Source organism: Convolutriloba macropyga, chromosome 3 (assembly GCF_964194025.1).
Source record: "Convolutriloba macropyga chromosome 3, txConMacr16.3, whole genome shotgun sequence".
Taxonomy (NCBI): Eukaryota; Metazoa; Xenacoelomorpha; order Acoela; family Convolutidae; genus Convolutriloba; species Convolutriloba macropyga.
The window spans coordinates 26403879-26427530 of record NC_134470.1 but is presented as its reverse complement, the minus strand read 5'-3'; the positions used below and the strand labels follow the sequence as shown (position 1 = coordinate 26427530).

General features: G+C 39.4%; 2 protein-coding genes across 2 annotated transcripts; both read left to right on the top strand.

Annotated features, from left to right (window-relative positions):
- On the top strand, nt 1-23512 carry LOC142336964 (uncharacterized). The gene is made up of 8 exons (XM_075385961.1): nt 1-211; nt 2382-2628; nt 2976-3073; nt 3459-3539; nt 3992-4129; nt 7669-7821; nt 8424-8471; nt 23299-23512. The coding sequence occupies exons 1-8, from the start codon at nt 140-142 to the stop codon at nt 23374-23376; spliced, it is 915 nt and encodes a 304-aa protein (XP_075242076.1). The 5' UTR covers nt 1-139; the 3' UTR covers nt 23377-23512.
- LOC142335805 (26S proteasome non-ATPase regulatory subunit 9-like) lies at nt 9957-10366 on the top strand. The gene has a single exon (XM_075384133.1). The coding sequence runs from the start codon at nt 10013-10015 to the stop codon at nt 10364-10366; it is 354 nt and encodes a 117-aa protein (XP_075240248.1). The 5' UTR covers nt 9957-10012.
- Nucleotides 23513-23652: the final 140 nt, after the last annotated feature.

Genomic DNA, 23652 nt, shown 5'->3' with positions numbered 1-23652 from the left:
ACTTCTATCGTATCTACAGCTATTTGTTATCGGCTCAGTATTTTCAACTGGATTGAGCAAACTGAGCGCTATTTCAATTATGATTTGTTCTTTACTGCTGTCGTAATTTATCATTATATTATCTTTTTTTAAAATCAAAATGGAGGCTGCAAAAAGTCCACCGGAGTTTGAACCCATAAATTTTGATCATTTTTGGGGTCATTCTCATCACGTGAGCATATTTCTGTGATTTTTGCTCTTTAAAGCTCTTTTCGCTGATAAATTCATATAAATCTTAACAAATCTTACACCTAAAAACTTTCGTGAGTACTAATTTTCCATCGCGATTCACTATTTTTCTCCTCAAAGTTTTCTGTGTTTATTAAACCGATCCAAAAAGATAAAAGCACAGCTTCATGGAAAGTTTAATTACCTGCATAAACTGTTGTAGACTGAAAATTATTAAGACGTTAGTTCACTCGTAAACCGTTCAGAAAAATGCAAAAATTTGCACACATAATTTTGAAATCGGTCTATAAATTGCGACAAATCTTGTAAAAAATGAATGCGTCTTTTAGCAGCAAGAAATACAATAAAAAAACAAAATATTAATTTAGTTTGAAGCATTTTGTAACTATTCGATTTCTCATTAGTACAAAGAATCCCGGGTCGAATGCCCTCCCTAAAGTCCTCCCATTTTGAGTGAGGGGGTAAATTGTCCAGAGGGGGTAAAATTATGTAAGAGTTGGGCTGCCAAGGGGGGGGGGGAAATGATGTAAGAGTGAGGGGGTAATATATTCAGAGGGGGTAAAATGATGTAAGAGTTGGGCTGCCAAGGGGGTAAAATGGTGTAAGAGTGAGGGAGTAATTTTTTCAGAGGGGGTAAAATGATGTAAGAGTTGGGTTGCCAAGGGGGGTAAAATGGTTTAAGAGTGAGAGGGTAATTTGTTCTGAGGGGGTAAAAAGATGTAAGAGTGAGGGGCTAATTTGTTGAGAGGGGACAATTCTAACAAGTATTATTCATATATATTGACCGTCAAGAGTTGGACAAGCGTTGATGGTATGGAGGTTAAGGCGACGCAGAAGAGGGTACAGAGGTTGTGGGTTCAAGACTGGCAGTCTTCAGCTATGGGAGCTAAAACAATGTAAGATTGAGGGGGTAAAATGATGTAAGAATGGGGCTGCAAAGGGAACATTTTTTGGAAAATGCAGCTTAAAACTCTTACGTCTTTTTGGGCTGCATTGGGCTTCCAATGGGGTTAAAATGGTGTAAGAGGGAGGGGGTAAAGGACAAATTAACCCCCACTCCTCTATTTGTTTGGTCTGTCAAGGGGGATAAAACGGTGTAAGAGTGCGGGGGTAATTTCTCCATTACCCCCGAACTATTACATCGTTTTACTCCCTTGACAAACTAAAAAAATGTAAGAGTAGGGGGTTAATTTGTCTTTTATCCCCTCACTCTTACACCATTTTACCCCCGTTGGAAGCCCAATGCAGCTCAAAAAGATGTGAGTGTTTTGAGCTGCATTTTCCTAAAAAATCCTCCCATTGCAACCCCACTCTTACGTCACTTTGGGCGGAAAAATTCAATCTGAGATAGTTTTGCACTCTCAATTAATTCAAACATAATAAAGAATGCGAAAAATAAAGGCTGTTTTTTTAAAAATGTGCCCTGTAGCAACTTTTTGACATTAGGCTAGCTGTAAATCTACTTCAGATTTGCAGCAAAAAATATTTACCTTAATATTAAAAATGCTTTTGAGAATGATTTGAAAATAGAGATCAGATCTTTACCGTTTGTGCCCCCCCCCCCCCCCCCCCCGGATATTTGCCGTTTGTGTCCCCGGAACGGTGAAGATCCGATCAGCAAAATTGATCTTTCTACTAATGGGAAACCGAAGAATTACATGTTTTGCAGCGTTATGTTTTTCCAAACGAGAAAAACAAAACGCATGAATTTTTCCGAATCTGGTCTCTAAATGCAATATTTTAGCATCTATTCTAAAAAGATCAAAATTAGACAGTGATTTAGACAAAAAGCAAAGTTGCATTTAGGTTATATTCCAAAACCATTTAGCACCTTCGCTGCATTACATATACAAGGTGACTGCATTTGTTCTCATTTGCTCTCTTTAACCATTTTAGTGCTCAGTTATCAGTGTCACCTAGACTAAATTTCTGTTGAAAAAATTCCAAAAACTCAATCTCAGTTTTTCGGTTAAGCGTACGTTTTTTTATGAACCATTTTCGAGATTGTGCGTTCTCGTTAAAATTTCAATCATTTTTTGCGACAACTAACTCTTGCTAAATTTTTAATTTTAAAATGAGCAATTTTTGAAAACAGAAAACAAAAAATGGAAAATTCAAATCAGCCAAAATGATTGTATATTTGTAATTTGAAGGTGACAGCTCTCCTGGTGTTGAATAGTGGCTCACACGTGATCACTGGCTGTGCAGATGGTGTGGTGAGGATGTTTGAAAAGGAGCAACCCCACACTATGGTTGCCACTCTCAAGTGTCACCTGGATGGTCAACAGGTCAACTGTCTCGCCTCCTCCGAGAACGACTCTTTCATCGCCTCTGCTGGTCATGATCGTGCAATAAACCTCATTCAACTGCCTCAACTCACTCTAGTCAAATCTTTTAAAGGTGGGAAGTCTACCGAGGCTGAGCAATTCGATAAAAACGATCAAAATATCGAAAAAAATTGAATGGAACGTAGAAAAACAAAGATGATTGACCAAAATTTGAGTCGAAATTCTGATTTGAAGATGATTTATCTTCTTGAAACCGTCTTTCAAGTTCTTTTTGACAAGAAATTGTGCAAAAAAAGATTCCGTTTCGCAAACGTGGGCACCCAATTCTGACTAGGTTAATTAACCAAACACGGATATAGCAAATCTTGGAAATGGTATTCATACTTTGCCTTGAAAGTTGAGCACATGTAAGTTGCCATTGAGCATGAAGTAGAAGGGATTGATTTTTGCTGTTCAAAGGTCATCGTAAGCAGATAACAGATGTGAAGATTTCAAGAGATGTGAAACTGTTGTGTTCTGTCGGGTGGGACAGACGAATCAACTTCTTCGATATCAAAGTAAAACAGAAAAATATTCAACTTTTATCACGAGACAATAACATTTTTTTTCTAATTTCACATGTTAATTATGCCCTAAAGACAACCGTGGTCACCAAATTAACTATCATGGGTATGTTGTAAGTTCAAGGTTCATTAATATTCCATGCGGACATGATAGTTGGGAACTTATCTAATGAGTTACCAAATGCTGTTAAAGTTGTTTGTGGGGAAAACTTTCCCTAAATTAAAGGTTTTCAAAATTATTTTTGGCCTTTTCTCTGTAGGATACCTGCCAGCGAGCAAAGAGTGGCTATACCAAACCCTTAGTGCTCTCAAATAGCATTGGAAGTGTGGACTAATGATGCCTCATTTTGAGTGATTTTTTTTTTCATTTCTATTTCAGAAATTGAGAAAGATACTGACACTTACAATAGAAGGGACTCCTTTCAGCTGCTGCGCTTTCTCATACAAAAACCACATGATTGTAAGTACATGATGCACTTTTTAAATTTATGTACTAATGCAAATGAAGGGATCCGAGGCAACGAGCTGATCGATGGCTGAAATAATCGACAAATTTGGATTAATCCATCAATGGGTTATATTTCAAAGAGGTTGACATTTTTGCATTTAAATTACTTGCAGGTTGTCAGTTTTACATTGCGGACGAAAACTATCATGAAAAGCACTAATCTTGCAAGACATCTTGACAAAGCTCTTTCACCAATTTGTTTTAATTAAGACTGGAGACGAGTAATTCGAAGCTTTAACAAAAATAAAAATAAAAATAAAAAATAAGTATGATTATATCTTCGTTGTTGCTCATCATACCCACCACTGAGAACTTTATTTAACGGAAGCAAACAAAAAACGAATTCGCATTCCTCTTGAAAAACAAAAACAGTGAAAAAGTTATCTTACATTGTTGTGTAATAGGCGGTAGGATCGTGGGGTGGGTCTGTGAAGGTGTTCCCATTGAACAAACTGCCCAAAATGACAGAGGAGCATGCAATAACTCTCAATGACCATACCTCCAAAATAACATCCATTGCATTCTCAAGAGCAGGCATGATGGTTAGTACATTTCGCCTCTAAATGGCTCTTCCAAAAAAATTTAACAATCTTTATCTTTATTATCCTTGAAAATACTCGTTTCTACAAAGCTACGAGACGGAGTAACTTTGGCTGGATACTGACAAATTAGGGACAGACATTTTGAGCACAAGGGAACATAAAGTGAAGCTCCCGTGTCGTAGTGTCAATGCTAAAAATCGCTTTAAAAATGAAAGAATTGCGGTGAATGCGGTAAAAAAGATTTAGGAATTGCAATTTCGAGCGTTGAATGCGGTGAATTAAAAGAATTCACTGCTAAGAATTCCGAGTAGTACGAAAATTCACCGCTAAATTACCAAATATCTTCACCGCAAAAAATATTGCAAAAAAGATGTAAGAATTTCGGTGCACGCATTGAGAGCGGTGAAAAAAAATTCACCGCTAAAAATCCCAAAACTTACACAAATTCACCGCTAAAATTACTCGTTAGTTCAACCGCAAAAAAGATTGCAACAAAGATGTAAGAATAGCGGTAAGAGCGTTGAGAGCGGTGAAAAAAAATCATTGCAAAAAATTCAAACAAGACAAAGCTTCAACGCTAAGTTATCACAATCCTATTTTGACTCAAATCTTTAATGAACCTATTTTTATTTTTGAGGTGAATGCGTTGAAAGCGTGTAACAAATTTTCACCGAATTTAGAGCAAAATTCACCGAAACGCGTATATAGCTACAGTGGTGGTAGCAAGGGTCGTTTATTAAACAAAATTGACTTTCTATGTATGATTTCTGTTTAGTACTCGTATCTTTCCATTTTTTAAAGCATTTCTGTAACAGCCATCAGACAGATGGAATCTTTTTTAACTTTTAAAAACATTTTTTTTAGTAAAACAACGTACATTATTAACAAAAAAAATCATGAAAGGTTACGAAAATGTCAAAAAATAACACTCATAAGAATTGGATTAAGAAGTTGTTACATGCAAGAGGTGAGAACCCGTGTGCGGCAGTTTCTTCTTTGTTTGATTTCCGGTTATTGCAACGAAAATAAAAACTAGCTGACCGCTATTAATTGACTTTAACTTTCTTGTCACTTTCGTCTTTCTCTAGCAAGTGATTTAATCTCTTTTAAAAGTAAAAAAACGTTTACTTTTAAAAAGGGGTTGCTAGGGTTGCCCCGTTTTTCAATGATACAATGACTTGACGTCAATGCAAACAAAGAATCTGTTATTGTCTGTATTTTGTCTTGAGCCAACATAGCGTTTCTTTAATTCCTGTTAGGTCCTATAAGTGCACAAAAATGGCCCAACTTTTATAATTTTCGTTAGTTCCGTGTCATATTTTGATCAAGTTAATGCTTCCGTTTGTTCTTTTTGGTAGGCCCTAAGTTCCTAGACACTTCAAGTGTCCATTTTCGCCTATTTTTTTAGAACATTATCAACGATTTTTTTAACATAAAAACTGGTATATACTCTGATTCTTGCGGCGGTATTGGACCATCAATCTAAATATTTGTTTAAATCCTGGCAGTACATAGCATGCTTCACTTGAAGGTTTACGGTCGGCTTTTAGCGATGAATTTTTGTAAGAATCGCAGTTTTTAGCAGTGAAATTTTTATTTTCGTCGCAATAACCGAAATTTATACAAAGAAGAACCTGCCGCACACGGGATCGAACATCTCACCTCTTGCATGTAACCACTTCTTATTCCAATTCTTATGAGTGTAAGTTTTTTGACATTTTCGTAACCTTTCATGATTTTTTTCTGAATTATGTACGTTGTTTTACTAAAGAAAAGCTTTTAAAAGTTAAAAAATATTCCATCTGTCTGGTGGTTGTTACAAAAATATTTTTAAAAATGGCAAGATAAGAGTACTAAACAGAAATCATAAATAGAAAATCAATTTTGTTCAAAAACGGCCCTTGCTACCACCACTGCAGCTATATACGAAAAAGTGACAAAAAAGTAACATCAAAGTTACAGTCAGTTAATACCTGGTTGCAAAACCGACAATTCAACAATTAAGGGGTCTTGAAAAGTCATTGAATAACAATTAAAATACAGAAAACTTTAATTGGACAGTTCAAGCCACAGTACAGGTTCCCAAATCTACTTAAATTTCAGTTACACGTTATGCCGTGTTACCACCAGACATTTGAGTAAAATTTTTTTGGAGAAAGATGCCTTGTTATGCTAATATTCATTGGACTTCCGTACTGACAACCCAAATTGCTAGCGATTCTTATCCCATGTCAACCCCCCATCATTTGATCTCATGATCACATCTGCTAGTCAAATCTCTTTAATCTTCAAGTATTAGGATAAAGGTGAAGATCAATTTGCAAATCAATGCCATATTTATCATTCTTTGCAAAAAATTATTGATCGAGAACTCTGTCGACAACCATCAACATTATTAACGACGATCCTGGTAGAATAGTTGTCAGTAACACACAAAAATCTGCTTACACTGAATACAGCGTTCGTCGAGAATAATGTGGCTGTTCAAAATGCTAGCACGTTTTAAAAGCAGGAGCAAGAATTAATGTTGGCTCATAAAATAAATCTGAAATTTTCGACCAAAGAGTAAAAAAATTCGTTAGGTTATTTTTCACCACAGATACTAAGCAACTGATGACTGAGTTACAGAAATTCAACAGCAAGTCGAATTGAGCAGTCCGGAATCAATTCGGGAACCCGTGGAAAATGACCCATACAACAAAATTAAAAGTCAAAATCAGTTAATGTTATATAACAGCAATATTTGAGGGGTAATCAAGTTTAGGGGTAGATTAGAATAGTTCAGCCGGTGTATACTCAGGCGAAGTAGAAGGTATCCTGCAAAACAAACCAAACCCACGAGAAACGTCAACAACCACCGAGAAAATCTAAATCCTGAATTGATCACCAAAAAATTACAAACAAAATCTGCAGATCGGATAGATAAAAATGCATCAAGAGTAATTGAAATTTTGGTCTGAACTATTAGAAATTTTCGAACGGTGAACCAGATCAATCTCCAAATTGTCAGTCCTCTCTCTAAAGAGAAAAACAAATCCCTATAGACGAGCCATTGTAAAGCAGTAAAGCATTCGCAAACTCAGCCGATGGTTGGCGAGTATCAGCCGAAAAACCAACAGGCATCTGAAAATCACCCGACAACCGTGACCAGCCGAGAAGCTAATAATATAGTACCCAATTTCCAATACCCTGGAAGCAGATGTAAGACACTCAACATCTTCTTCGAAACACCAATTGTGCTCGATTGCCATGATATAGCTTCCGAGGCTTAACGGTGACCTCTGCGCCATATACACATAGGCTAATCATAAATAGATGATAGCATAGACATTACCGAAAAGCGCCTTGATAGACTCAAGCACACACACATATCGATTGATCGATTAAATATTGATTTCATTAGCTGTAGTGCAAGTTGTTGATGTGTAATTCATACGTGTTTTAATACTCACGTCTTTAGCCAGGAAAAAACAATACCTAACTAAGAAAATTATAAAGTTCGTTTGTTCATATCAACACCTTCTTTTACAATGATACAGGCCACTGGTTCCTACGATGGACAGGTGTTCATCTATCACTATAGAGGTTTCTACACTCTCTTCTCCTTCTGTCCAGAGGGGGGATGGGTCAGGAGCATGGCATTCTCCCCCGACAGTCTCCTCCTAGCCACACTCACCGATGCAGACTACATGGTTAGCTCAGTAGAGAGGTTACTCAGATCATTGTAACGAAGAAATGAGTACTGCATTGTAGTATTCCATGTCTGCATCTTTAAACCATACCCATATTATGATCATATCGCTTTTTTGAAATGGACAGAACCAATGTAGAGGAAATTCAGCGGTCTGATCGTTTCTTAATGCCAGCTGCAATCCAGCTCTTGTTTTGTGGCCTTTAAATCCGCAGAAAACACTATCAGCCAGAAAGATGCAGTGCATGAATTAACAAACAAAATTAAAAGCTTTGAAGGAGAGAAATTGAGCTCTTCATGAGCCATGAATGGATAAATATCTTCTAGAAGAGATACTACATATTCAATGAGGATTCGGGTAATAGGTCATGACGTAAACGCCGCCAGTGCAGATTTGATTCTGAGTCTCTAGCATGCTTCCGCCAGTCAATACCCGGCGATAGAACATTTTTACCAGGGCCCTTACTTGTACTTTTGAAAGCTCAACATAACCAATTTCAAACGCGCTTCATTCATAATCATCTGAGTATGAACAAACTCCGCCCACTATTGACATTTGGATACAAAGCATTATGTGAATCATATTAAAGTTTTCCTTTGCAGGTCAAGTGCTGGGATTCAGTAACACAAGAACTGGAATTCTGCTATCAAGTAAGTCAATGTTTAAACGAGCATTTTGTTTGCTCCAAGAGATCTGTTCTATTTTGTCTTCCCTAAGCAGCTCCGCTAATGACCCCTGCGATAATTTTTGTTAGTTATACATGTACTTTGTAAAATTGGCAAATGCGCACGGAGTTTATATTTAAACCACGATAAAATTTAACCAAGATTTGGTTCAAATTTAACAAAGATTTGGTTCAAATTACGTGTTTATTCTAAATAAATATTAAAGTTCTCCGAAATGGGCTCTCCACTTGACCAATCCCATGCCTTTCAGAGCTTCCTAGACATCCCAATCAAAGTAAGGTAGTCATCACTTAACACATACCAGAAACTAATTCACATTTTTAGTATGCTACATCTGTCTCAAGCTTTAGAATAGTTGATAGGATACAGTAATTACTCTTTGTTGTCAATAAGTACCAACAAACAGCACGATGCTTTCCTATTGAGGGCCGTTATATGAATATTGGCGACACTAAGCTAAAATTTTTGTAATCAAAACATTACACAATTTTGCTCGTTTAGATGATAGCAGCTCCCCTTGCTTCGAGCTCATGATAGTGAGATTTTTTCTTACTGATTTCCAATTTAAAATGTAACTATATGGTCAAGAAAAAGTGAAAAAGTTGAGAGTTCGGCGCCCAATCAAACTTTTAACAAATGCTTTATTACTACGCTGTATTACTCTCTATATTAGTTCGCACACAAGTGCAATTTTTTTAATATTCCCTGACTGATTTCATAATCAGAAAATTATTCTTTCTTTGAGACAAAATTTTTTTCCAAGAAGTATTATGAAAGCTCTAGGGTTTCAAACGCGATCAGATACATGTTGTCAAAGCATTTTTTGCTGATTTTCTTAGAAATTTATGCTGAAATTAAAAAAAATATACGTAAAATTTTAGTGCCGTCAAGATCGAGCTACTGAGACAATGCGAGGTTGTTGGAGCAAATAAATTTCTTAAGGGAAAAGGACGCGGTTCTTTTCGCTGGAACAATAAAAAACAAAACATCTTAAATTTATGCTGTTACGCAGTAAATAAAGGACGAATTTTAGCCAATCAGAATTGAGTATTTATATTTGAATTTAAATGCGTATAAATCGTTCTAATATACGTAGAAAGTTCCGAAAAAGTTCATTTAACCTAATTTTAAGTAAATATAACCACTATATGTATCGATTAAGCTGGTTTTCGGCTTAATATTTTTAGGTTTTCTAGACAATTGCCGATTGAATACGAACTGATTTTACGTCAATAACATCAGACAAAAAACCAGTAAAAGAGCATCGAAAAAACCTTGCCGTCTAAGTTTTCACTTGTTACATTGAACTTGATAATGCTTATACGTTGCTTATACGCTGTGGGATTGTACGTTTTGGAGCTTATATATTTTATCTGCATTGAATCTCCCGAACTTCTGTTTTGTATACCAGAGTTAATATTGGTACCGCGACCCGGGACGGAGCAGGAGCGCCTCGGCAACCAGGTGTCTCTGTACAGTTGGGTGATGAATTGAGACGATCCCTTATGCAACTTGATGAAGAGAGACGCAATATTGAGTTGGAAGTGGCACAGTTGAACGAGATACTCAACACTGATATTGGTGTTGGGATGCATGGGCCTCTCATTGACTCGGAAGACTATCCCAAAAGTGACATAGATGTGCATTTGGCCAGGATATCTAGACACAGAGTGGCCTGTCTCCAGACTGACCACAGTCACATCATGACCCAGATCCAGTACAAACTGCACCAGCTGCACTCTATCACCAGAGACAGTGAGGCTAGTAACACAGAGGGAGCTGCTTCAGAAAGTAGTAACACGGCCCATGGTGACCTGGACTTGGATCCCAGAGGCCGGACCGGAGAAAGAATTGATTGAGATCGGTTGCCAGGACATGGACGTCAAAGAGGACTTGCTTGAGCTTAGCCGCAAAAGTGTAAGACAAAACCAAGTTGTTAGTTTTTTTGCAGTGAAGTGTTTTAAAATTAATTTAGACGGCAAGAATCCCAACCCGTAAACGTTTTTCGATATCGCATGGGGTAGTAAAATTTAACTATTCTTTGTAGATTTAAAAAAAAGGAAAGGGGACCCGTAAACATTTTTTTTGAGACCAAAACCATTGATTTTGAAAATTTTGGTTATTTTACCAAAAATTCAAAAATATTGATATAGTCCGTTCGTATATCAAAAAATAACCTCTGATAAAGAGAAAATTGAAAGAAAATTATGCTAATTTGTCCAATTTTAAAAATTTTGGGTCAATTTTGATGCAAATCAAAAAAACATAGAATATCAATATAGAATATTGAAAAACCGTACTTTCAGGCATAAAACCGTCCAATTTACTGGATTACCGTTCCGTATTCAAAAAATTGCAGAAATGTTGACCAAAAATAGAAAAAATTGAACAAAAGTATAAAATTTTGACAAATTTGTCAAAAAATCAATTTTCCAGCCAGAAGGTTCGTAAATTGAGTGAAACTCAATTAACACAAAAAAGTTGAAAATTTTCACAACCTCCGGCCTACAAAAAAAAATATCGAATTCCCATAATTTTTCTCGTCGATCGTTTATGAACCGTTTTTCCCGCGTCCTTTTCGTCCTTTCGCTCTTTAGTTTTCCGTAATACGTTTTTTTCTCAATAACGTCGCTCTCCCAAAACTTCGCTTTTCGTTTTCTTCCGCTACTTTTCCGGATTTCAGTTTAGTATGTCATATGTGATAGGTATGTTGTTGTTTTTGCTGTAGTATGTTGAGTATGCTAGTATGCTGGTTTGTTGTTTAGGTCTTATACCTTTCTAGGGTGTGACTTAAGTTTATTCTCGAGTTACGGCTTGATTGTCCTTTGACTTTGCAACTTTACTAACTTACTAGCCTCCCTGTTGTAGTATATTGATTTTGCTGTTGTATGTTTGTGTGTAACTGTATGATTGCTAGTTGGTTTGGTCTTGTTGCATGCTAGGGTGTGACTTAAGTTTATTCTCGAGTTACGGCTGGGTTGTTTCTAGACTTTTCCAACTATCTTAGTCTACAAATACAATATTGTACTTTATTCAATTTTGCTGTAGTTTGTTTAATACCGTTAGTATGCTGATTGTTTGTTTTGGTTTATGTTTTGCTAGGATGTGACTTAAGTTTATTCTGGAGTTACGGCTAGTTAATTTCTCGACCTTTTCATCCTTTTAGTGTACTACTGCATTAACGTAATTTAGTTTTTTGTTAAATTTATTCTTTATAGCCCCATGATGAACTATATTAGATTGTCTTGCAGTAGCTTCTCTCCTTCTTCCTAGGGTGTGACTTAAGTTTGTTCTGGAGTTACGGCTAGGCTGTTTGGTTGAGTTTTTGCTGTGGTCGGCTAACATAGTTCTTTCCGTCCTCATTTCCCGACCGTTCTTTCCCACCGTCCCGTTTCGTTGCGTTGCGCGTTTTTCGCTCGCTTTCCGGCACGTCCCGTTTCCGTTCCGTCGCGCACTGCTCGCTCGACATCTCGTCTGTCCCGTTTCCGTTGCGTCGCGCGTTGCTCGCTCGACTTCCGTCCGTAACGTCATCGTTTCGTCGCGCGTTGCTCGCTCGACTTCCCGTGTGTCCTTTGTCTCCCTCCGCGTTGAGCGCATAGCGTTCAGCGCTCCAGTTCTGTGTTTGTCGGGCACTGTGTGCTCGACGACCTTTTCTGCTCCTTGGGCGGTTTGTTTTACAGACTGTCTACAGTGTGCTGTGTTTGGTGTCTTTTGGCGTTGGGTTTGTTTTGCGTGGATTTGATTTGTTTGGAGTTTGCATATAATAGATAACCGTTTGCAGTGGTAGTTTTGCTGATCTTTGGAAATAATAACATCGTAATGTCTAATAGTCTTGATCAAAAAGTCAAAAAGTTGTACGCTGCCAGGTCAAAGCGTGAGGCCGAATTGCATGCTATACATGAAGATATTCTTCATAGTATAAATAGTCAAAGTAGGCGAGTGAAAGTCGAACGCCTAGTAACAAAGTGCAACGAAGCATTTATGACTGTTGTAGACAAAAATGAGGACCTGATTGCTTTTGCTGGAAAAACGGAGGATCCAAGTGCACTTGTTCCTTCATTAGAGTCTTACTTGGATGCAATGACAACAAAGAACGACAAGATACTCGCTCCAGCAAGAAACTACATCAATTCTGCTGATGATAAAGTGAGTGAGTTCCAGGAACCAAGGGCTTCCATTCGTTCGAGACTTCCCTCACTGATGACTTCATCAAAAACATATAGTCAGCGTAAACATGATTATGTAATCGCTAAAATGAAGCGCGAAGAAATTGAGAAAGAGAATGAGGCAGCCATTCGCCTTGTTAAACAGAAAAAACAAATGGAAATAGATGAATTGGAGGAAAACAACAGGAAACGGTTGGCAGAGGCAACTCTGCAAGAAATTGAACTGTTGGACGCCGTTTCTAAAGGTAGCCAATCTGAAACAACTGCAAGTGCTAGGAGCTCGATGAGAAGTGAAAAGCTTGTTCAGGATTGGATCAACACCTCACTTGCTTTAAGTTTTAATAACAACGAGAAAACTGGTGAACCAGAGGTTACGAAAGACCCTCCAGAATGCCCTAGCCACAATAACGCCGAAGCAGTGGAAGATCACAACACTGACCTTTCAAGGCATTCGATTCCAAAAAATTGTCGAGGCAATTATTTTTTAAGAATTGAGACCTTGCAGCAACTCGGCCCCTATTATACTCTACCTGAAAATTTTTTGGCTGCTGCTAACACACAGGCGTTGTACCAGGCGCAACTAAGGGCGCAAATGGATCAAACAGGCCAGCAAGGCGTGGCGCTTCCAACCATAACTAACCAAGGAACCGCGGATAGTCAGCCACCTTTTGTACACGCCCCAGGGGCTTCTTCACCGGCCATTCAACAGTTCATTCCACCACAGCCGTTCGCACCGCAAAGAAACCAAAATAATACATCCAAAGTGTTTTCTAACGCACAACTTCAAATTTCACAATCCAATGGACCTGAAACATCAAGTCTGCCCAAGAATAGTTCGGCCCCGCGAATTTGCTCCCGACAACAAATTAATTGTGTCCCCCGAGCAGCAAACGCCACTCTTCCTCCTTTCCCGACAAATCATCCAGCTCCCGTAATAAACGTTCCCTTGCACCCAAGCGCCCCACCAAGTCCAAAGACTCAACAGCACAACACCGAACCCGCTCATCCTAATGACCTTCCCATTCCGAACCCAGTCTTCGCACCTAACCTCACTGCTCCCATCCCACACGCCCCTTTGATTAACCAGCCTCTCGTCAACAACAATTTTCAGAATAGTAATAACCGAGTACACAAAGTTGTACGTTCTGTTGCTCCTCCTTTCCCAAATATGCCTAATATCCCTCTTGGCCAAAACTTTGTGCCAAATATGAGTCATTGGCGGTTTCCACAGCAAAGACCGTCAATAGTCAACCAAAACACAACCACAGTGAATAGTCTGCCTCCAAATGTACACACCCATATTGCACTATCAAGCACTAATGTCCCATTACAAATTTATCAGAATTCGCCCCCTTTGATTGATATGCAATCACCATCAGGTGCACAGCAGGAAAACCTGATCGCGACTATTAGCAATGTTGTACCTGGTCTAGCCACTCCGGTTTTTCAGCCAACATACTCCTATGTTGGGCCCACTCAGTTGAGTTGGAGTGGTCCGCAGGTGTCTGCACCTGCCCCTCCGATACCGGACAATGCGTCATTGATTAAGGAGTTGGCTGACGCAATAAACAGCAAGAAAAATGACCCCTTGCCAGAATGGAAACTTGCTCCGTATAATGGCGATCCATTACAATGGCACGAGTGGTATGGTCAATTCAAAAGCGCGATTGACTCGCAAACGCTCACTGATGACGTTAAATTGACATACCTTAAGACACTCGTCACTGGTAAAGCAAAGATTGCAATCGCCGAGTTTGCTTACTGTGGTTTAATGTACAAGGATGCACTAAGGACTTTGGAACGTAAATTTGGCCAGCCACAGGCAGTCGTAAGTGCACACTTGGATAAACTAAGCAACTTTCCGCCTCTTAAAATGCACAATAGTGATAACATCATTAACTATTCTGCAGCCATATCCAGCCTCGTTGGGGTTTTCAAGTCACTATCATATGATGCTGACTTGAAGAGCGCTTCCCTACTTAACCAAGCGGTACAGAAGTTACCACCAAACATGAAAGAGTCATGGTCACTCTTTACGGTTAAGAAGCACTGGGTCAAGCCTACCCTACTTGACCTTAACGATTGGCTTAAAGAAAAGGCTGAGGCCCATGATCTTATGAAACAAAGCGCAACCAAGGCCAAACCTGAAGAGAACATCACTTCAGTAACAAAGACCAAAACAGCCTCAAAAGTGTTTGCATCAAACTCACAACAAAGGGACACAAAGAAGCAAATTCAATCCTCTTCCACAAACACTTACTCTCGGTGCATTGCATGCAAAGGTAACCACCGGCTATGGGAGTGTCGAGTTTTCAAGGAAAAGACTCCAACCCAGAGAGCTAAGTTGGTGGCGGATAACAAACTTTGCTTTTCGTGCTTAAGGGACAAGCACACGTTCCGCCAGTGCCCTCAGCCAAGAAAATGCCGAGCAGAGGGGTGTAATAGTTCGCATAACTCACTATTGCATGGAGCAGATAGGGTTTTCCCAAAAAAACAGTCAACAAATTCCAATACTATCCAGTCTTCTGGCAACACAGGTCAAAATAAAGCAACTACTAGTCAACAGCCGTCTAATAAGACCACAACAATGTCATCTGTTACTGATGTTAAGGGGCTCCTTCAGGTAACGGAATTGCAGTTGGTCAATTCGTCCGGTTTAGATACCAAGGCTTTAGTATTGTGTGATACCGCCTGCAGTAACTCTTGGGTGGCCGGTAGTCTCGCAGATAGACTCGGTTTGCACGGTAAAGCACTAAAACTAACTGTCAAGGGTATTAATACCGAAGAAGTAGTTGACACTAGGATTGTTGAAGTTACTGTGAAACCAAGAGAACATCAAGATTTCGAACCATTTACCATAAACCTTTTCGTTAAAGAGAGTCTGAACGTCGGCTCTGATATAATTAATGTACAGGCCCTGCAAGAGACTTATCCACACTTGGCGGACCTTGATCCCGTGACATATTCCTATAAAGACATTGAGATGAGACTCGGACAAGATGTCTATCACGCCATCCGCCCGTTAGAATACTTCTCTGCCGATGAGAAGCGTTCACCCGTTGCCGTACGCTTACCCATAGGTTGGGTCTTAAGCGGTCCGTTACCATCAAGTTCGTGTTTAACCTCAACGTGCTTTAGAGTGAATATCGAACAGGACAATGAGTTAGCAAGTCAAGTAAAATCATGGTACGACATTGAATCATTCGGAGCAAACAAGCAGGTAGACTCAAGATCTGCAGCAGACGCAAGGGCTCACGAAATTCTTGAGAGTACCACCATACACAATGGCCTGAGATACGATGTCGGAAAGCTGTGGGCAGCAGACAACATCCAGCTCCCAAATAATTACTTCTCCTCCCTTGTGCAACTAAAATTGCTCGAAAAACGTTTGGCCAAGCTTGAAGACCTCAGAGAGAAGTATACTAGTACCATCAAGGAAGATCTAAATAAGGGGTATGTAATTGAGGTTCCGGACGCTCACAAGGTTGAGAGCCGGTCTGATAAAGAGTGGTACCTACCCCACCATCCGGTTTTAAACCCGAACAAACCAGGTAAGGTGCGTAGGGTGCTCAATGGAGCAGCAAAATTTCATGAAGCCTCACTGAATAAATCTTTGCTCACTGGCCCTGATCTGCTTCAAAACCTTATTTACGTACTTCTTCGCTTCCGACAACATCCATATGCCGTCTCTGCCGACATCGAGGGAATGTTTCTACAGGTTGGTGTATTACCATCAGATCAACCATCACTTCGCTTTCTGTGGCGGGAGGACCCCACAACTAACGTTGTAGTGTATCAATATACGCGCCATATATTCGGGGCTAAAGACTCGTCCACATGTGCCAACTTTTCATTACAACGCACTGCGAGAGACAATGCCAAGTTTTACCCCGAAGCTGCAAAAGCCGTCCTTGAAAACTTCTACATGGACGATTACCTTGACTCAGTGGAGTCTCCCGAGAAAGCCATCAATAGATCGAAGGAATTGGTACATCTTCTCGATCTCGGTGGGTTCAAGTTTACAACGTTTGTAAGCAATGTACCAAATCTGGCTGACCGAATTGATGGTTCCCCTCAATCTACTGAGCCCAAGGTTATTGTTTCATGTCAGGAGGATTCATCGCATGTGCTAGGGTTAAAGTGGGATCACACTAATGACACTTTAGTTTTGAGTTGGGGTACAAGCTGCGCTATCACCAAGTCCCTCACGCAACGCTTGGTCCTAAGTCTTGTCTCGAAAGTCTTTGACCCCATTGGTCTTGTCGCACCGTTTACCGTCGGTGCGCGACTGCTCTTAAAAGACATCTGGCGTGTCACAGGACAACAATGGGATGACGAGCTCCCACAGGAAATGGTTCAAAAATTTTTCGTTTGGAGTGCGGACTTACCAAATCTTGAAAACATCAAAATTCCCCGAAGTTACTTTAGTGGACCCTTTGATAATATAGAGTTGCATATGTTTGGTGACAGTTCGCAGGATATTTTCAGTGCGGTCGCATTCTTGCGAGCCCGTGTAAAAACATCTACGGGCGAAGAAAAAACAGAGCTTGCGTTTGTTTTAGGGAAAGCGCGCGTGGCGCCAATGAAAGTAATGACTGTCCCAAAACTCCAATTACAAGCAGCTCTACTTGCCGCTCGACTGAAAAGGGAAATTACACAAGCACTTACCGTAACTGTTAACCAAGTATTCATGTGGACAGATAGCACGACCGTTCTCCAATGGATTAACTCTAATGAAAAGCAACCAATCTTTGTTGCAAACCGCGTTTGTGAAATTTTGGAGTATACCAGCGTTGACCAATGGAACCACGTCGCAACTAAGGATAATCCAGCTGACGCTGGCACGCGTGGAATGTCCGCTGAGGTTTTGCAACTAAGCAGTTGGATCAATGGTCCACATTTCTTAACTAACTCAAGTTTCCCTTTCGTGCCGAACAAAGACGTCATTAATAACATCAAACTTGGCGTCAACCAAGCAGTCATTATAGAAGACACTGTTTCTCTCGCTACATCTGTTAAAAAACAGACAACTCCCGTTCCGTCGTTATTCCCATTTGATAAGTTTAGTTCTTATCAAAAGTACTTGCGCATTGCCGCATACGTTCTCCGGCTTTTGCCGAAACATGCCGGCTACCGTAACCCCGATGGTAGCATTACCGACCCTACTGAGCTTGACGAAGCCGAGCATCATCTACAGTATTTGGTGCAAGGAGAGTCTTTTGAAGCCGAAAGAAAGGATCTTTTTGACAATAAATTCGTTAAACGGAGTAGCCAAATTGCTCCACATTCACCGTCTATTAGTCCAAATGGGCTAATCCGTTCCTCGGGCCGCATCAAGCTGTTAATTGAAGTTGGGTTTAACGTAAAGTACCCAATCATCTTAGATGCACGTCATCCGTTTGTAAAACTGTTCCTTGAACACACGCACGTAAAGCATTACCATCAGGGCGTTGAATACCTAAGATCAATTGTGCAGGAACACTACACAGTACTGAAAATAAGATCATCCTTGCGTTCCATCAAAGCACACTGCCTGAGATGCCGAGAATTCCAAGCCGTAACTATGCAACCAATCATGTCTGACTTACCCAAGGAGAGACTAGCTTACCAGTCTCCTCCCTTCACGAACACTGGCGTTGACCACTTTGGGCCATTCTATGTTACTGTCCGCCGTACTACTGAGAAAAGGTGGGGCTTCCTCTTCACCTGTCTCACTACTCGCGCTGTCCATGTCGATATAGTTACATCCATGGACACCAGTTCTTGTGTTATGGGAGTTGAGCGGTTTGTGTCACGTAGAGGTACACCTGCCTTGATTTGGTCGGACAATGGCACTAACTTTATTGGAGCGGAGAAAGAACTCCGAGAAAGTATTGAAAAGTGGAACGTTGTCAACATTGCAGCTGAGCTCGCTCACAAAGGTATTAAGTGGAGGTTCAATCCATCCAGCGCACCACATCAAGGTGGTATCTGGGAGAGGTTGGTACGCAGCTTCAAACGCGTGTTGTATACTATTCTTGGCACGTGTCGCCTCACAGATGAGGTACTGCATACTACCTTTTGTCTCGTGGAGAATGCTCTCAATTCGCGTCCTTTAACACCCGTAAAGGCCGATCCGTGCGATTTGAACGCTTTAACGCCCAACCACTTTCTTTTAGGAGAACACTCTACCGGTATTCCGTCTGTTGTCGGCAACAATGAGTTCAACCATCGTAAACGTTACGCCCGTGCGCAGTCGTACGCTAATGCGATCTGGTCCTGTTGGATCAGAGAGTACGTACCGACGCTGAACCGACGCTCTAAGTGGCAGACGCCTGCCGAGCAACACCTTAAGACCAGTGACTTGGTTTGGATAGTTGAAGAAACCAACCCTAGGGGTTACTACACAACCGCTCGGATTGTGGAACTCCGTTACGGCTCCGATAGCGTGGCGCGCTCCGCCGTTATACGTACGTCGACCGGTTCACTTGTCCGCCCGCTTGTAAAACTTGTACCAGTTTTCCCAACATCTTCTTCCGGGCCGGAGGATGTTACGAAGTAAATAGAGGACGAATTTTAGCCAATCAGAATTGAGTATTTATATTCGAATTTAAATGCGTATAAATCGTTCTAATATACGTAGAAAATTCCGAAAAAGTTCATTTAACCTAATTTTAAGTAAATATAACCACTATATGTATCGATTAAGCTGGTTTTCGGCTTAATATTTTTAGGTTTTCTAGAAAATTGCCGATTGAATACGAACTGATTTTACGTCAATAACATCAGACAAAAAACCAGTAAAAGAGCATCGAAAAAACCTTGCCGTCTAAGTTTTCACTTGTTACATTGAACTTGATAATGCTTATACGTTGCTTATACGCTGTGGGATTGTACGTTTTGGAGCTTATATATATTATCTGCATTGAATCTCACGAACTTCTGCTTTGTATACCAGAGTTAATATATGCCCCGACGAATGGTCGTTTTCCATTTTTCACACAATAACAACATCAGTGCAGACAAAATCAAAGGCGCATGCTTTTTATAATTGAACTTCCAAATGTTTCAACTTACTAACACAACTTTATCAAAGATTGCGGGCAAATTTTTCTTAAACCACTGCGGCATGAATTTTATGGAAACAGTTCAAACTTCGGGAGTCTAGCACATGTAAAAGGAAACAGAGGAAAAAAGTTGTGACAACGGCAAAAAAACAAAAATCTGCTCGACCATTTACCTTCGACATATTACTTTTAAAAACACCGCAAAATTTACACAAATCTGCAGGCATTTTCTAGAAAAATTAAAAGTGCGTGTCCCGACACGAAAAGGCTAAAAAAGAACCGGCAAAAAGCGTCAACAAATTTTATGTTACTAGTTGAGCCAACCTGCTCAGCTTTATTTCACTTAAAGTAATTTGGCTTTGAAAATGTTAACCTTGTTTTCAGAACGTTCTTGTTCAATATAATTGTAGTATCAATATGCTCAAATATAACATACGGACATCAGATTATTCTTCTCAAATGAAGCTCAAAAGCTTTTGTCGCTTGCATGCCTTATTAAACGGGGTATCTGACTGGTTTTAACTACGTTTTTTTGCGTTTAGTGTTTCTCTTAATCGGAAAAGTACAGGAGACTATTTTAATTAGCACATGACTTTGAGTTACAATGCTCACTTTTATTCAAAGAAAAGTGCCAGAATCCGTAATTGAGAAGAAATTATCATTTGTGAGGTAAAGCCTGTTTATTTAATAACTTAAAGTGCGCACCAGCAACTGTGTAACAATAATTTTAATAACCTGTCCCAGAACCGTTTCACAGCTTTTACCATAGAGTTTTTGTACGGAGCAGCTCTTTGACCATTATCGTTGCTATGTTATTAAAGACATAAATTTGTGTTCTAGTCAAAATTTTAGTTCCTTGGTCTTCGATCTGTCGTTTCATCAACAAACTATGCAGCTGTTGTTATCTCATTGACAGCTGCTGTCATCAGTTTAGATGAATCCAAGCACAAAAATTTAAACAAACATAACCGGCTAACATCGGAAGATGGGGGAGGGGTAGCCTGAATTGGACTAAGAAATACTTTATGGGGCTTCAAATAACCTCATTATAGGTTATTATGTACCAATATTAAGATTCAAAGTGAAAAAATGTCATCAATTTCGGCGTACCTATCAGTTGACGCTTAGTATCAATATGCCAAGATTTGAGTTCAGCTGCTTGAAACTGAGAGATAACATCAAATCACGCAAAACGCAGAAAGTCAAGGGCGTAAAAGTTGCTCGAAAAGTAAAAAAACTGTCAAGCGAAAAGGGGTAGGTGTCGGTGGCGGGGTGGGGGGGGGGGTAGGTCTCTGTGTGTGTGTGTGTGTGTGTGGGGGGGGGGGGTGGGGTAGGTTTGTGTGTGGGGGAGGGGGTCGGTGTGTTGAGGGATGGGGAGGGGGTGGCTAGTTGGGGGAGGTGGTAGCTTAGATATGTAGGAGGGACTTATATGTGGGATCAAAAAATCTCGAAATGGCCTTTTAACCTTGAGTATTACCATGAGTTCTTAATTACTATACATTACGAACTAAGCTACTTTTAAGTCCATTGTTGGAAAACAGAAGTCAATGTTCGCAAACAGAAGTCAAATTTCAAGCCATCACTTTAGCTAAAAAAACCCGTAGAATGCCTACACTCCTCTTCGAGTTGTAAAAAGACACACACGTTTGCAATAATTGCTTTTCTTTGAGAGCAATTAACAAACTAACGTCGAACGAATTGCTCTCAAACGACTGGCAAGCTGACGTCCTCGTCAGTAGCTGCAGTTTAGGGAGGCTAGCTTCAGCTTAATTTGAAGGGGGCGTGTGGCGACTGGGAGGGGTGCAGCATGCTGTGTTACGGGTGAAATTAGGTGGAAGCTTGGGAAGGGGGACTTATGCCCTCCGGGCGCTACATGCGTGTCGCGTTGTTAAAGACGAAAATTTGAAAAAGTCAGACAAAATTGATCAAGCAAAAAATTGTATAAAAAGATCTCATGACTAATATAAATGCTAGTTTCTCTTGAACGCAATAAAAAAATTTTAGGTAATAAATTAGGATTGAAAAGACAATTTTATCTCATATCGATAAAATGGGCGAAATTTATTTTTTAATGAAAAATAAGTTTTTCAGCGAATTTAAAACAAAGTTAAGGAACCAAAAGTTTTCCATTGAATATCCATGTATTTTTACAAACAGCCGGAACATTACAAGAAAAACTTTAATTTTATCAGATTTTAAGGTTTAGACAACTCATCAAATTGTTAATTTCTTTCAATTGATTGTAGAGGCCCGTTAACCTCTGAGTTACAGTGCCCTGTTCAACCTTTCTCGCCATTTTGCGTTGCCAATTGCCCAATTTTTTTGGGGAAAATATATACGCGTTGTATATTTCATTTCAATTTTCCTCCAGATCTGGGTCATTTCCATTTCTTAATAAATTAAGGCTGTAATAAAAATGAACGTTATTAGATCGACGTAATCCACAGCTAGCTTGTTCTTATCCAAATTGCTCGTTTATCTTTAGGGGTTAATATGCAATAAAGAATAACTATATCGCCAGAAAAAAGCAACGACAGCTTTGTAGACTTGCTCCAAATACCAATTAAAAGATTACGACCTTAAAAACACAGCAAACACTGTTTTCTCAAAGCTCACTCTTGTTATGTCTTTGATTTTGTCTCACGTACTTTAAATCTGCCCTCAAAAACTTTCATAAGGAGGGAGGTGATCAGTTTCGACTTTCATAAGGAGGGAGGTGATCATCGCATGTGTAGATATACAACAAGAAGTAAACATTGAGAGAAAGGGCCGTTTCGGGAGAGTTAAGTCACATTTCTCCAAAGTCATTCAACGGAATGGACAAAAATCTCGATCCAATATATGTGCACGCAATTCAGAGAAAAATTTAATGACTGAATGAATGAACTGCATGAATAGAAGAGTTGTTCAAACAAAAAATGATAAAAATCGGTAATACAAAGAATCGCGTAAAATCGACCAGGAGTAAAATAAATGAAAACTTCCTTTGAGAGTAATTAAAAACTAAGTGAAGGACAATAAGGGGGTCAAGCTCTAAGATCTAAGAACCCCCTTCACGCCATGAGTATACGTCTCCATAAGTTTCCTGTGAATTGCATACTTGGAGACTAGTAAGTTGAAAGGCGCTAAGAGAACTTAGTGCCCTCTGTGCGCTACCTGTTTATCCCGTTTTCAAGGACAAAAAGTCAAACGGGTCGACAAAAATCGTTCAAGCAAAAATAGCATTGAAAAAGACCACAAGCCTAACATAATTGCTACAAACTTCGTTTGAGAGCAATTAAAGATAAAGACTGCGCTGCTGGCATAGCTGATTGATGGGGTTTTCAAAATTTACAGGAGCAACAATATTTCTCACAAAATCAGATGAGCATAGTATGCTTTTCAAACAGCACTATACAACTGGTATCAATTATGATTGTTCAACTGTATATGATGACCAGGACTATTTTCTGACACAGCTTGAACAATCGACAAGTTTGAACAATCGACTGAACAAAAAGGCCGAATTTGATGGCCAAATTTTTACGAATGAAAAAGGTCAAATTTAATGGTCAGATTTAAAGGTCAAATTTATTTCAGGTTCACACGGAAGACCTACTTCTGTGTACCTTTCTGCACGATGGTCGCCTCATTGCTGCTGGAAGTTCCTTAACATGAAAAAAGTATATCAACGACAAACAAACTATTTTGTTATTCAAAATATTTTGGCAGTAAACCACTTTTAGTTTATTTACAGCAGAAATAAATTTATTTACAATTTTAATTACTTACAATATATACAATACAGATAGAATTCGAATAAGTGTTTTAAATTTTACAAGTTTCTAAATTCACTTCACAATTTAAGATACCCCAAATGAGCAAACACTGCTTTTACTATGGCATGATTGAAACAATTAGCACCTACGATGAGTGACAATGGAAGATGTTCAG